The following is a 13676-nucleotide window of genomic DNA, read 5'->3' on the forward strand; positions in this document are numbered from 1 at the left end:
TGAAAAGACTCTGAGTGAGGGGTTGTGGGAAGGGGGAGGAAGTACTAGGAGAGGGTGGGAGTTAAAAAGAAGGACCTTAGGCCGGGAGCGGGGCAGAGGGTGCCTAGTAAACTCTGAGCTGTAAGGCACAGACACAAGATCAGTGGTTGTTGTATGTCTCTCACCCGCCGTGCCAGGCACACAGTAGGTACTTAGTTAGCACCTAAAGGAGGAAAGATCGACCCAAGCTGCCCTCCATCCAACACAGAATTGATGTCTTGTCTCTTTTGCAGGCTCTTGGACAGGACGGCCCCGGGACCTCGAAGGGTCAGCCGGCGCCAGCCCGCACCCTCTCTGCGCAGGGCCCATCGCGCACACAAGAGTAAGGAGCTGCGCCCCAGCCACCTGCTGAGCCAACCGCAGCGCCGCGTGGGGGGCGCGGGCGGTGGCCCCGGGGACCGTCCATGCCCCGGGCGCGGCCGCGCCCCCTCCCCCTACAGCCGCGCGCCCCCGCGGCCGGGCGCCGTTCAGGGCCGCGGGCCTGTCCGGGAGCCCCTTCGGGGGCGTCACCCCGGCGGCCGCGAGGAGTCCACCATGTGACGCGGCGCTGTTCTGGTGTGTGACCGAGCAGCGGCGCCCTGCTGCCTCCCGTCCATGCTCCTGGGTCCCGGTTTCACGCAGGCCAAGCATGAGGCCACGGCCCGACGGTCGGGGACTGCTGGCTGGAGCCGCGCTGTCTCCCGCACTGCTCCTCTTGCTCCTGCTGCCACCTCCGCCGCCGCTGCCGGGACGTCTATGGGCGGCCTGCACGCCCGCACCGTCGGCGCCAGAGGCTCTGGAGGACAGCGAGTCCGGTGCGGGCCGAGTGAAGCGCGGCTGGGTGTGGAATCAGTTCTTTGTGGTGGAGGAGTACACGGGCACCGAGCCCTTGTACGTGGGCAAGGTAAAGTGGGGGCCCCACACCTGCTGTCCAGCCCCGAAAGCCTGGGGATACCCACTGGAAGGGAGACCAGTACCCTGCTCTCCTAAATCATGCCCCTTCATTCCAGCTCTCCTAGTCTCCTAGTTGTCTCGCCAGGGGCCTACAGGGTCATACACCACTCCCTTCTCTTCCTGCCACATTCCTTTTGCATCTTATGCTAATGGTGGTAGTGTGCGGGGTGGAGTGGGTCACCACTCAGTTGTTGTTAGGTGCCATCAGATGGTTACCAACTCATAGTGACCCTGTATAGGGTTTCGAGGCTTTAAATGTTTACAGGAGCAGAAAGCCTCATCTTTCTTCCGCAAAACAGCTGGTAGCTTTGAACTGCTGACCTTGAGGTTAGCAGCCCAACTCAAAACCACTATGCTACCAGAGCTCCTTAGAGCATGCTCATATGTGAACCCAAATCATCGTGGAGGCAGAGGCATCTGAAACCTAAAAGCAAGCTTGCAAATCAGAGCATGTCACACACTCCCCACTCTGCTTAAAAATTTTCAATAGCTTCCCACACATTTGGTCAAGCTCAATTCTATCCCAGCCTACAAAGAGCTGGCTCCCCCTCCAGTCCCATCTCTCTCATCATCCTTGGTCTCTGAGTTTGTGCCACGCTGACCCCCTGGTGCCTTTCTCACCATTCCTCATATGTCCCCCACACTTTCACGACACTGTTTCCTCGCCCTGAACTCCTCTTTCCATTAACAACCTTACACTCATACTCCAGGTCTGTGCTCAATTGCCACTTCCTCAGAGAAGCCCTGCCTAGCCACGCCCCCAGGCTAGGACCCTCCCTTGTTCTGGAGCCCTCTGAGATCCCTGTGTCTTTCTTCTTAACAATTTTCATTGTCTGTTTCATTCTGCAATTAATGTATGTCTTTCTTAATAGTCCGTGTCTGCTTTGCATATTAGAGTCCAACTGCCTAGCTCAGTCCTGGTGTGGCTCTATGGGTTAAAGTGCAGGACTGCAGAGTTGGTTTGAACCACAAAATTGGAGGTTCAAGCTCACCAGCTGCTCCTCGGAAACCCTATACAGGGTCGCTATGAGTGGAACCAACTCAACGGCACACACAACAAGAAGCAAAGGAGCAGAAAATCTCATGTTGCTCCTGAAGAGCAGCTGGTGGGTTAGAACTGCTGACCTTTCCGTTAGCAGTCTAGTGCTTATCCTACAATGTCATACCAGGGTTCCATATTTATGCACTTGTTATTAAGTACTGTTGAGTCAGTTCCTAGGTTTCCAAGGAGTAGCTGATGCTTTTGAACAGCCAAGCTTGCAGTTAGCAGCTCCTTAGGCTCTGGTAGCATAGTGGTTACGAATCGGGCTGTGAACCTCAAGGTCAGCAGTTCGAAACTACCAGCCGCTCCGCGGGAGAAAGATGAGGCTTTCTACTCCCGTAAAGATTTACACCCTCGGAAACCCTGTACAGGGTCGCTATGGGTCGGAACCGACTCGACGGCACTTAACAACAACAACAACTTATCCTAGAGTGTCAAATGAGGATGCTTTTAACAACTGTTCTTTCTTGATGTTGGAGTTCTGGTGTGGCGCTGTGGGTTAATGCACCAGACTGCCAAGGTCGGCAGTTCAAGCTCACCAGCTGCTCCTCGGAAACCCTATACAGGGTGACTATGGGTCGGAACTGATTCAACGGCACTTAACAACAACAACAACAACGTTGCAGTGGAAGTACAGTGGCACCAGAGAATAAGCACTGGACTTGAACCATAAGGTTGGCACTTCAAGCCCACCAGTTGCTCCATGGTGATCCTACAAAGAGCTGTTGTTGTTAAGTGGTGTCAAGTTAGTTCTGACCCATAGTGACCATGTATAGGGTTTTCCAAGGAGTGGTCGGTGAGCTTGAGCTGCAGACCTTTCAGTTCAAACCGATTTTACAGTCCAGCGCATTAACCCACAATGCCATGCCAGGGGTCTGTACAGTCTCAGAAATCCTATACAAAGGCACTATGAGTTGGCACCAACTCTACAGCACTTAACAACAACTATGTTGTAGTTGAGTCCTGGTATGGCGCTGTAGGATAAGCAAGGGGCTGCTAACCATAAGCTACTCCTTGAAAGCCCTATACAGGGTCGCTTTGAATCAGAACTGACTCAACATTAACAACAGCACAGCACAGATATGGAGCCTCGCTGTGGTGTAGGATAAGCACTGGTCAGCAGTTCAAGCCCACTGATTGCTCTGCATGAGAAAGATGAGACTTTCTGTTAAAGATTTATGGCCTCAGAAACCCTATACAGGTTTTCGCTATGTTGGGATCAACTCGGTGGCAGTGAATCGGAGTGAATCAGCATAGATAGGGAGCCCTGGTGGTACAGTGATTAAGCTCTTAACTGCAGATCAAAAGATTGGCAGGTCAAACCCACCTACCCCACAGGAGGAAAGATTTGGCAATCTGCTCCTGTAAAGATTACGGCCTACTCTGTCTTGTGGTGCTTATTAAATTGAAATCAACTCAACTGCATACAGCAAGCACAGCATTGTTCACAAGCAGCTTGTTGAATGAATGAATGTAAGCACTCTTCAGACCCTCTGAGAATATGCTGGTTAATCTGGATGAACATTTGTGTCCAGGACTATCAGGATCTGAGAGTGGCTGGGATCCTTCCATTCAATCCCTGAGGCCCTTGTGTGGCTCAGGCTTGATCTGGGAAAGTAAAAATGAGAAGATTCAGCCTTTGCCATTTGGAAACTCCCCAGAGTGAGGGACACCCCAGTGCATATAAAGTCTTGCAAGGCAGCATCTGGCCCTGAATAGGCAGGCATTCAATAAATGGCCTCTTGGCTGGTTTCACAGAGGGGAAAACACTTGAGCAGGGATTTGATTTGTAATTAGGAGTTCAGGGTTTCAGTGTATGAGTAGGAGTTCTTCAGGATGATGGGAGAGAGGGCAGATCTTATGCACATTCTTGGAGGCCTGAAATATCTTGATTTGCAAGAGTTAGGGTGTCAGAGTGGAGTCTGTTCATAGGGCATGAATGGGGGCTGCTGCCAGGGACAGTCAGTTCTCTGGCTTCCACCAAAGCCAGTCAGCTTTCCAGGAAATTTTGGAGAGAAAGTGGGGAGGCCTGAGCATTGGAAGGCTGAGCAGGACCCTTAGTTCTGAGAGTCAGGGATCAAGACCTTTGTCAAGGAGAATTTAAACCTTTGTCTTATAGGAAACCCAGATTTTCTGTGGTCTAGATTCCCCTCCATACACATGGCTGAAGTTAGTCCCCACAACTGAACAAAGCGAGGAGGGACAGATGGAACTCAGAAACCTAGTGGTATAACCTAGGACCCCTGACTCCCAGCCTGAGCACTGAGATGGCAGAGCTGGTAGGAATGGGGAAGGAGGAATTGGTGCCACCCACGTGCTGGGTAATAGTGATGCAGCTAAGAACACAAACTTTGGAGTCCAGCAAACCTGAATTCCAGACCTGGCACTTCCAACGCATTAACCGTGTGAGTTAAGTTAATTCACCTCTCTGAGCCTCAGTCTCCTCATCTGTAAAAATGCGGCTGAACCCACTTCCTGGTGTTGTTGAGAGAGTTCAAGGAGAAAAATGAGTGTGTAAAGTACTCAGTCTGGGGTCTCTTGTTTGGTTGGGGTCTTAAGTTATTCCCATATAACGTGCTTTACCTTTACAGTGTCATTGGGTATTGTCAAGTCCATTCGAACACAGAATGACCCCATATGGCAGAGTAGAACTATCCCATGGGGTGTTCTTGGCTCTACTCTTTATGGAAGCCAAACGCCAGGTCTTTCTCTGGAGGGACCACTGGGTGAATTTGAACCCCCAACCTTTTGCTGGGAGTCGTGGTGTGGTGCTGTGTGTTAATACACTGAACTGCAATATTGGTTTGAACCACAAAGCAAGTGGTTCAAGCTCACCAGCCGCTCCTCGGAAACCCTATACATTGTCACTATGAGTCAGAACCGACTTGACAGCACTTAACAACAACAACAACAGCAGCTGAGCGCTTAACTGCTGCACCACAAGAACTCCATAATCTGGAAACTGTAAAAAGGATTTTTCCCTTTCGTAGGCAGGAAAACTGAGGTTCAAAAAGAGTGACTCAGCTAGAGTTTGAACCTGTGATTTGGAGTTTTTTTTAGCGCCACACCAGGACTCCAATGAAAAGAGGCCAGTCCTCACCTGAGTCTCCTAATAGCTCTGCCAGACTGGGAGACGCAGTTTGATCCAGTAAAACACCAGAGAGACAGTAGAGGGCCAAAATATCAACTATGATTGTATTGGGTAACTCATTCACATGGTCTGCTCAGTAGCATCATAACCCCTAGTCACCCACATGCTGAAAAGATGTGAAAAACTAGCCGATGATTCACCATTGGCACCTACATCCCCCTAACTATTGTCATCTCAACAGCATGAGGCCAACCTCACCCTCGTCTTCTTAAACCAGTCTGTGGGTGATGCGAGTCCCCTCTTTGTATGATAAGGAAATCAAGCCCAGAGGTAGAGAGAATCATGCCAAAGCCACATAGCAGCACAGTGAGAGAATCGACCCAAGAAACCCAGTGTTCTGACCCTGGCTCTATGGCCAACTCAATTGAACAAACCTGTATTAAGTTTCTGCTATGAGCCTCATCCCCAAGTGGTGCAAATGGTTCAGGACTAGACTATTAACTGAAAGGTTTAAACCCACCCAGAGATGCAGCCAGAGAAAGGGCTGGAGATTTGCTTCTGAAAAGTCACAGCCTTGATAACGCACTGGAATGCAGGGCTACTCTGCTACACACAGGTCACCATGAGCTGGAATGGACTCAGTGGTAACTGGTTTGGCTTTTTTTAATGACCTCAGCATCATGCCAGGCCAGGGAGTCTCTCCTTTCATCACAACAATCTCTTCCTACATCTCTACTGCCTCAAGACCATGCCCTTCTCCTCCTCCATCATCTCCACCCAGGGTCCCTGCTCTCTGACTCCCAAGACCACCACCTCCAGAAAATGTCCTCTGTCCAGAGAGGCAGAAGCAGCCATTTCTTTGCACTTGTCTAGAGCACATTTTCCTATGAAAGATGGAAGGTATAATGTATGGGTAAGCAGGCAGACTCTAGAACTAGACTGCCTAACTTCAAATCCCAGCTCTGCCACTTCTTATCTCCCTGGCTTTGGGCACAGTATTTAACCCTCTGCATCTCAGTCCCCTCCTCTGTTGAATGTGGCTGTTGGTAAGGAGTCGATGCATTAGCTTATTCCCTGAACTTATTCCAAGAACAGTGCTTGAATGATCTGCCCTGTAAACTTTCATTCAATCCACAATGAAAACCTTAAAAACAGACTAAATGAACAGCGCTTGAGTCCCGGCATGTGCTTGGTGACCATTCCGTTTTATTGTTTTAGATCTCACCTAGTGTCTCCACAGTAACCCTTGGTGGTGCAGTGGTTAAGTGCTTGGCTGCTAGCCAGAAGGTTGGCAGTTCAAACCCACCAGCTGTTCCATGGGAGAAGGGTGTGCCAGTCTGTTTCTGTAAAGATTTACAACCTTGGAAACTCTGTGGAGCAGTTCGACTCCATCCTACAGGGTTGCTGAGTCGGAATCAATTGAACAGCAGTGGGTCTGTGCTTTGGGTTTTGATACCGTGATGGCACTTCACAACAACAACACCATCTGAGTAGCCATCTACCTCAAAACCCTGCCCCAAATTCAGCAAGCGCTGTGGCACCCTAGTTTCTCATCACTAAGTGGGGGAGGTTGACTAGCCCACCCCCAATCTAAGAATACAAGCTGAACCCCGATTCGGTATAAGTGCTAGGCGTGCGTGCATGCGCACACAGTCATTCCCTGCTCATCATCTTCTGGGAGAAAGGACTTCTCCATGGTTTCTGTTAATTCACTATCTCCCAATCCCCCCACCCCAGGGAGCCACTTGGAGCATCCGTCCTTGTCGAATTCTAAAGGTAACTTAGCAACAGCACCATCCAGCGAGTGAACCCCGGGCACCCAACACTAACCTATTTTACAACCGCCTCCTCCATCACTTACCGCCAGGCTCCTATCAGCACCCACAGGAACCACTGGGCCCTTGGGTTGTCTCCAAGGCCCCACACAAAGAGCTCTCTCCCCCAGCCCACCCCCAGCAGCCACCCCAGCCCACCTCTCCCTCTCACCTTCTCACAACACCCACCTCCCAGTATTTCCATAAAATCCGGGTACTTTGACTAATCTCTTCTCCCAACTGTAATTTCCCCTGAGGCTTCTGTCGGCTGGATGTGGATTTTGTAGGATTTTTAATTTTTTTTTTTTTTAAAGATAGAATTATGGGGTCAGCACTTATGACCAACTCCTGTGGGTGGTGAGATCTATTTTAGATATACGGCTGGATTAAAGTGGGGAGGGAAGCAGATTTAATTAAGTTGCTAATATTTAAGGAAAATTGATGAACTCCTGGTTTACGGGTTGCACAGGCATGACGAGACCCCCTCATTCTGGGGGAGACTTTTTATTAGATTTGCTTTCTGTTTAAATTCTGGACTTGTTTTATTTGCCTAGCTGTACTGTCCATTTAATTGTCTTTAATACGGAAGACGTACCTCTGCTCGCATTTAATTTTGATTTAATTAGGAGGAAGTAATTAATGGCCTCGTAAATCCCATTTTTCAGGCCCCTGGGTTGGGAAACCGTCACTCATGTGTTTTCCACGTTGTTTACGATGGGAGGCTGGGGCTGGGAGGTGCCTCTCCTCTGGGGATGCCCATGGTTGATTCAATGCAAAGAACCTGTGCTGTGCAGTCAGGCCTTGGGGCTGCCTCATGTTGGCTGTGTGACTTTAGGTAGGATTCAGACCTTCTCTGGGTTTCAATTTGCCTATTTGTACAGTGGAGAAAGAATAATCCCTGACTCATCAGATCATTGTGAGACATCAATGAGATGGTGGGGCAAAGGGTCTAGAACTATGCCTGACACGCCATGAGACCCTGATGACTCTTCCCCGCAGTCCAGCTCAGGTGTTCCTGAGGTTTGACAGTGTGTCTGGCCACTCCATAAATGCCAGGAAGACAGCTTGGGAAATCTAATGTCAGTTGTGTCTTTCAGTATTCCTATCTTCAATATGTTTGGTATTCTGCCCTGTGCCACGAGCTATCATACCATGGACCCTCGAGGAACTCAAAGTCTCACACTCCCATGTGAATACATCCTTACACACACACACACACATTCAACTCCCCCATCCCTCCTGCATTCCCCCTGCAGGCGTTGTCAGAGCACCCAGCCCTGGGGAGCTCAGAGACTAATCAAATTGAGCCCATGCTCTTGCAGCCTATGATGGCTAGGGACAGATGTGCAACAGTGTCATGTTACAGGGAAGCAGGGAGCATGGCAGAGTATTCATAGGCAGGGACACAGAAAGGGCACAGAGCAGGGAGAGGTCTCGTCAATCAAGTAGGGGGGCATCTGAGAGGGCTGCCTGGAGGAGAAAACAAGCCAAATCTGAAAGGCAAGAAGCTATTAGGTGATGAGCCTGCATCTCCAATAGGACAAGATTTGAGTCTCTGGTTCTTGTGTCAGGAGATGGGGAAGAGAGTGAACTAGGTGGTCCTCACCCCTCCTTAGACCAGGCTGGGAAGAGGAGAGGGAACTAATCCATGTTGAACACCCACTGTATGCCAGCAGCCTTCACATATTAAGAATCTTCGGACTCTATGAGTAAGCAATATCCATCCCATTTACAGATGAGCAAACTGAGGTGCAGGGAATGGAAGGCAGCAGGTCAGTGCAAAGCCAAAGATGGCACCCAGCCATCTTGTGGAGACCCTGACTCCAAAGCTCATCATTTTTCTGATTGGTGGTCTGAGGTCCTCATCCAAAGGATGAAATGGAGGTCCAGAGAGCAGAGGCCACCGATGATTGGGGCCTGTTGGGTACAGGGCAGAGGCAGATGTCAAGGCCCCTTCCTCCTGTCTCCCTCCTCTTCAGCCAGAAGCATTATAAACAGATTCACCAAATCCCCAGAGGCAGCAGAGGGACCAACAGACCAAGCCTTGCCTCAGTCTCTTTAACTGGAAAATGGGGCTACAGTTACCTGTGCCCCAGAGTTCCATTAGATTTCTATGGATAGCCTAAAACATACACCTGAAACATAGTAGCCACTCAGTAAAGCGAAACACCAACCGCCAGCATCCAGCCTCCTCATTGTTCAGCAGCTTGAGAATCATCTTCCGGAGACTGAGCTACAGCATCCCTCCCCTCTGCAGAGTCAGACCGAGTGTGAACCCCCTGACTCCAAAGTCCCTGGAGAGCCACCTCTCAGCCCCAGCATAAGCCCCTGACTCACTTCACAGAAAAACACCGATGACATCAGCCCTGAGCCACTGCCCACTTCCCACTCCTCACTCTTAAGTCATCTCTGTTCAGGGTCTGTGTTAAAATGTCAAAGGCTGCAGGGACCTGAGAAGACCCAAGAGATAGCAGAGAATGGAAACATTTGTTGACAGAGTGCTTAGATCGTGCATGACAAGGATGCTCTCATTGACACCTCACCACACCTATGTGAGGTAGGGCTTGATCTGATCCCTCAGAGAGGTAATTACACAAGTCCATGCTCACCATCCATTGCGGGCAAAGGCAGGTTAGCTGTGGGCTTAGGAGCTTAGCTTTTCCCACTTAGCAGCTGGGTGACCAAATAGATGATGTCCCTTCTCTGTGCCTCAGTCTTCTCATCTGAGAAATAGGAAGAGCAATACTGTTTCATGATGAGGACAAATAAAATGATAGCTGGGAAGCATCCTGCCCCTCCCAAATGGCATCAATTCTGCCACACTTCTCAGAAATGTTTGCAGATTCCATAGGTAGGCTACAAGTCTGATTGCAAAGTGGGGAGTGAAGCCACCCTCTCCCACTCTCCCAGCCCCTGGGTGAAGGTGGGGGGCAAAGTATAAACAGCAAACAAGAGAGAGAGGTCTCATCCCCGGCAGTGCCAATGATTCAGGGCCGACATCCTGAAATAATTTTATTGGGGGCATTAAAGTGAGTTATGAGGTTTTTACAATCCAGCCACTTATGAGAAATCTATTAACAGTAACTGGACAGGAAGGAGGCTTCTCGGTGGAGCCCAGGACGGGCATTAATTGGGGCAATCTATAACAGGATGGGGACCCGGAAAGGTTCCACCAGACGTCTCCATTTACTCCCCGCAATTTCTGCTGAGAATCAGCAGACTCGCCAAAAAGAGAGAGATGCCCATTAATCGGCTAATGAAATATGAAAATGTTTATGGGCCATTCAATCTTCCAAATGGCACTTCTATAATCCACCTTTCAGACACCAAGTTCCACCAGCAGAATTTATACCCAAGCTCCTCCTGCATGGCAGAGGGTGGGTTTGTATCCCTCCTTGTAATGGCTTCATAGCCACCTGTTCCTGTGTTGAAGGGGCCAAGAGTGCTGAGTCCTAGCCCCAAAGAACCCTTAGAGATTGTCTCGTTCATGCCCCATCTCCCCGGAAACTTATTGAGGACCAAGGATCTTCCCAAGGTCACTTTTGAATGAATTTTCCTATGTTCAGGGCTGCCTTGGAGGCTTGGACAACAGAGAACACAGACTTGGGTATTATTGTTTGGGGAAACAGCCTCCTTGTTGATTCCTTGTCCAAAAGATCTGAGTGCAGTGCGAAACGTCTGGGACCTGGATTGAAGCCCAGTTATGTATAGCTCACATTTAGTAATAATATAATAATAACAATGGCTACCATTTATTGGACACTTAGTATGCCTCAGGCAAGGCTGATTTTCAGCTAATACACTGATCTGATTGTACTGGTTGTTAAAGTAGTAAAAACCCTCCATGCCTTTGATAAATAATCCCTCTCCTCTTTCTCACCCTAGCATTCAGCTCCTTGGGCACCACCAAAGAGTCCCTGCCTGGCCAGACTGCAGAACTTTCTGTGATTAATGCCCTGGTGTTTTTTAAATGTTACCTTTGACCAAGTAGGGGATAGGACCTCATGCAAACTCTAATTCCATTAACTGCTCACCACCAAGAGGAGGAGTCCCATGTTGGAGATAACATTAACTAGGGCCCAGAGACACAGTGACGTCTGCAAGGCCATGGGGAGATGGTGGAGCCAAGGCTAACCCCTTCCTGGACTCCTCCCAGACTGTGGAGCCAGGCCGGCCCCTCCAACAAACAGACCTTGCTCTTGCAACATTTTTTCCCCCTTATTTATTTATTTTTCACACCAGGCAGTTTTCATTCACATGTACAGATTAATCACTATCCTCTTTTTTTAATCCTTACCTTTTTTATTGGGTTTAAATGTGCATTGCAGAGATTTGAAACTGACCATAGAATCTGTAAGACATGCACATAAGTGAAATGCTTGAGGTATTCTCACACACACAAAGGCCATGAACAATGTTTAAAGTACATACACACTCAGAGTATTTCTCCTGGATCATATCATGGACTCTAACTCTGTGCAACGTTTCCTTGTCTCCACGTCTCCATTCTTCCACTCCCTGCTAGATTTCCCAATCCTCTATGTCACTGGTCTATTTTATTTTTGTTGGAGGAACACTGGTGAAACTGGTTTCTGGCATTCTTTATGTGGTCAGAAGATAGATCTATTCATACATGTTGCTGTTGTTAGTTGTCATGTTAATTCCATCTCACAGCAACCTCGTGTGCAGAGTAGAAGCGTTCCATAGAGTGTTCAAGGTGTGAACTTTGTAAATTCAGACTTGAGGTCACCTCTGGGCAGGTTCAGACTGTCGATCTTTTGACTGATAGTCCAGCATTTAAACATTTTGTTACACCAAAACGACAATTTCTGCATATACAATCATTGACATTGATTAACAGTCTTCAAATTGTGCCTGCCACCACACCCTCCTTTTCCAAATTGTTTCTCTCCATTAGCATACGCTCTCTGCCCATTAAGGCTCCTGTCTAATCCTCCGAGTTGCTGTTGCCAGCTGGATCCCACATAGATAGCCTAGCCGAGAGTTTTTAAACGAGCACAGTGTTCAGAGCACACACCCTTTATTAGTTAAACTAAACTGTTGTTGGATTTAAGAAGGCTTCAGGGGCTATCTTTGGTTTAGGGTTTAAAGACTATCTCAAAGTAATCATTTTGGGTCCCTCCGACCTCCAAGACTCCAGAAAGGCCTGTAAGTCAAAGGGAGGTCTGCAGACCAACAGTTTGAAAGCTTGTATGGCCATCCGTTGCTTTGGAGTCAACTTTGACTCACAGAAGCCATGGCAAGGTAGGACTGTGTTCCATAGGGTTTATAATAGCTAATTTTTCTGAACTAGATTGCTAGAACTTTCTTCCAAGGTACCTCTGGATGGACTCGAACTGTCAACCTTCGGGTTCGCAGCTGAATATACCAGCCATTTACACCACCCAGGAACTCCAGAAAGTGCCTTCTTCTTGTGTACCATTGAGTCAGTTCCTATTCATAACAATCCCATTGGACAGAGTAGAATTGCTCCACTGGATTTTCTAGGCTGGTTAATGTCCTGGACTGCAAGGTCGGTTTGAACTGCAAGGTCGATGGTTCAAGCTCACCCACCAGTCACTCCTTGGAAACCCTATACAGGATCGCTATGAGTGGGAACAAACTCAGTGACAGGTAACAGCAAAAACAACAGAATATGTGGAGTCCTGGAATGGCGCTGTAGGATAAGCACTGGACTGCTAACTACAAGGTAGGGGGTTCAAACCCACCAGTCACTCCTTGGAAAACCTATACAGGGTTGCTGTGAGTTGGAATGAACTGACAGCACTTAACAACAACAATCTTTGTGTGAGCACATTGCCAGGTCTTCCTCGCATAGAGTTTGAATTGCCCAACCTTTTGGTTAGCCGTTGAGTGTTTAACCATTGTGCCACCAGGACCTTTAAAATGTTGTTGGTAAGTGCTGTTAAGTGGGTTCCGACTCCTAGTGACCCTGTATAGGGTTTCTGAGGAGCAGCTGGTGAGTTTGAACTACCAACCTTGCAGTTCAAACCATCCTTGAGGTCGAGTGCTTATCCTAAGACGCCACACCAGGCAAAACCCAAAAACCACTTCAGGCCCCACCCCAGACCTAGCCCCTGATCCCCCTAAAAAACCAACATCCCTACTGCCATCAAGTCAATTCATTCTGACTCAATGACTCTGAGTTTCCAAGACTGTAAATCTTCATGGGATTGTACAGTTTCTTCTTTCTTCTGCGAAGCAACTGATGGGTATGAACTGCCACCCCACTATCAGAGCTTCTTAGCCTGCATTCTAACAAGCTCCTTGGTGATTTGTTTGCACATAGCAATTTGGAAAGTGCTGGTTACAACAGTCTTACAGAGCTGAGCAAAGCAATGATGACTTCATTACTACGTTAGCGAGGTCAGGGTGGGAAGTGGGGGTGGGGACAGAGGGGAATCTTGTAAAGCTTCCTGGAAGAGGTGGCATTTGAGCTGAGCCTGACAGGATGAGTAGAATCTAAGGAGCTCAAAGCAGGAGCCCCAGGGATCCTAGTGCTGAGAAGTACAAAGGTGCAGTGAACCTTGAACTCCTTTGTGAGAGCAATGGGGAGTTATGGAAGGGCTACAAACAAGGGAGGGCTGTTAGAATCCGATTCTTAGGCTGATGGGTCTGGTCTAGAGGGGAAGGCAGGTTTGGGGCCAAGGTGGGACATAGTGTGGCCTAGACTAGGGTGAATGAGGTGTGGCTTCCTGGGCCTTCATGTCCTCACCAAAGACGCAGGTGGACCTTA

General features: G+C 48.8%; 1 protein-coding gene across 1 annotated transcript in view; it reads left to right on the forward strand.

The window, feature by feature from the left end:
- The first annotated feature begins 277 nt into the window (after positions 1-277).
- Positions 278-13676, forward strand: part of CDH22 (cadherin 22, type 2) — an 84419-nt gene continuing 71020 nt past the window's right edge. The window contains exon 1 of the mRNA XM_006839229.1: positions 278-922. Coding sequence (XP_006839292.1) covers positions 668-922 — 255 coding nt within the window. The 5' untranslated portion in view covers positions 278-667. The remainder of the gene's footprint in view (positions 923-13676) is intronic.

This window comes from Chrysochloris asiatica, unplaced genomic scaffold (genome assembly GCF_000296735.1).
Source record: "Chrysochloris asiatica unplaced genomic scaffold, ChrAsi1.0 scaffold00023, whole genome shotgun sequence".
NCBI classification, from domain to species: Eukaryota; Metazoa; Chordata; class Mammalia; order Afrosoricida; family Chrysochloridae; genus Chrysochloris; species Chrysochloris asiatica.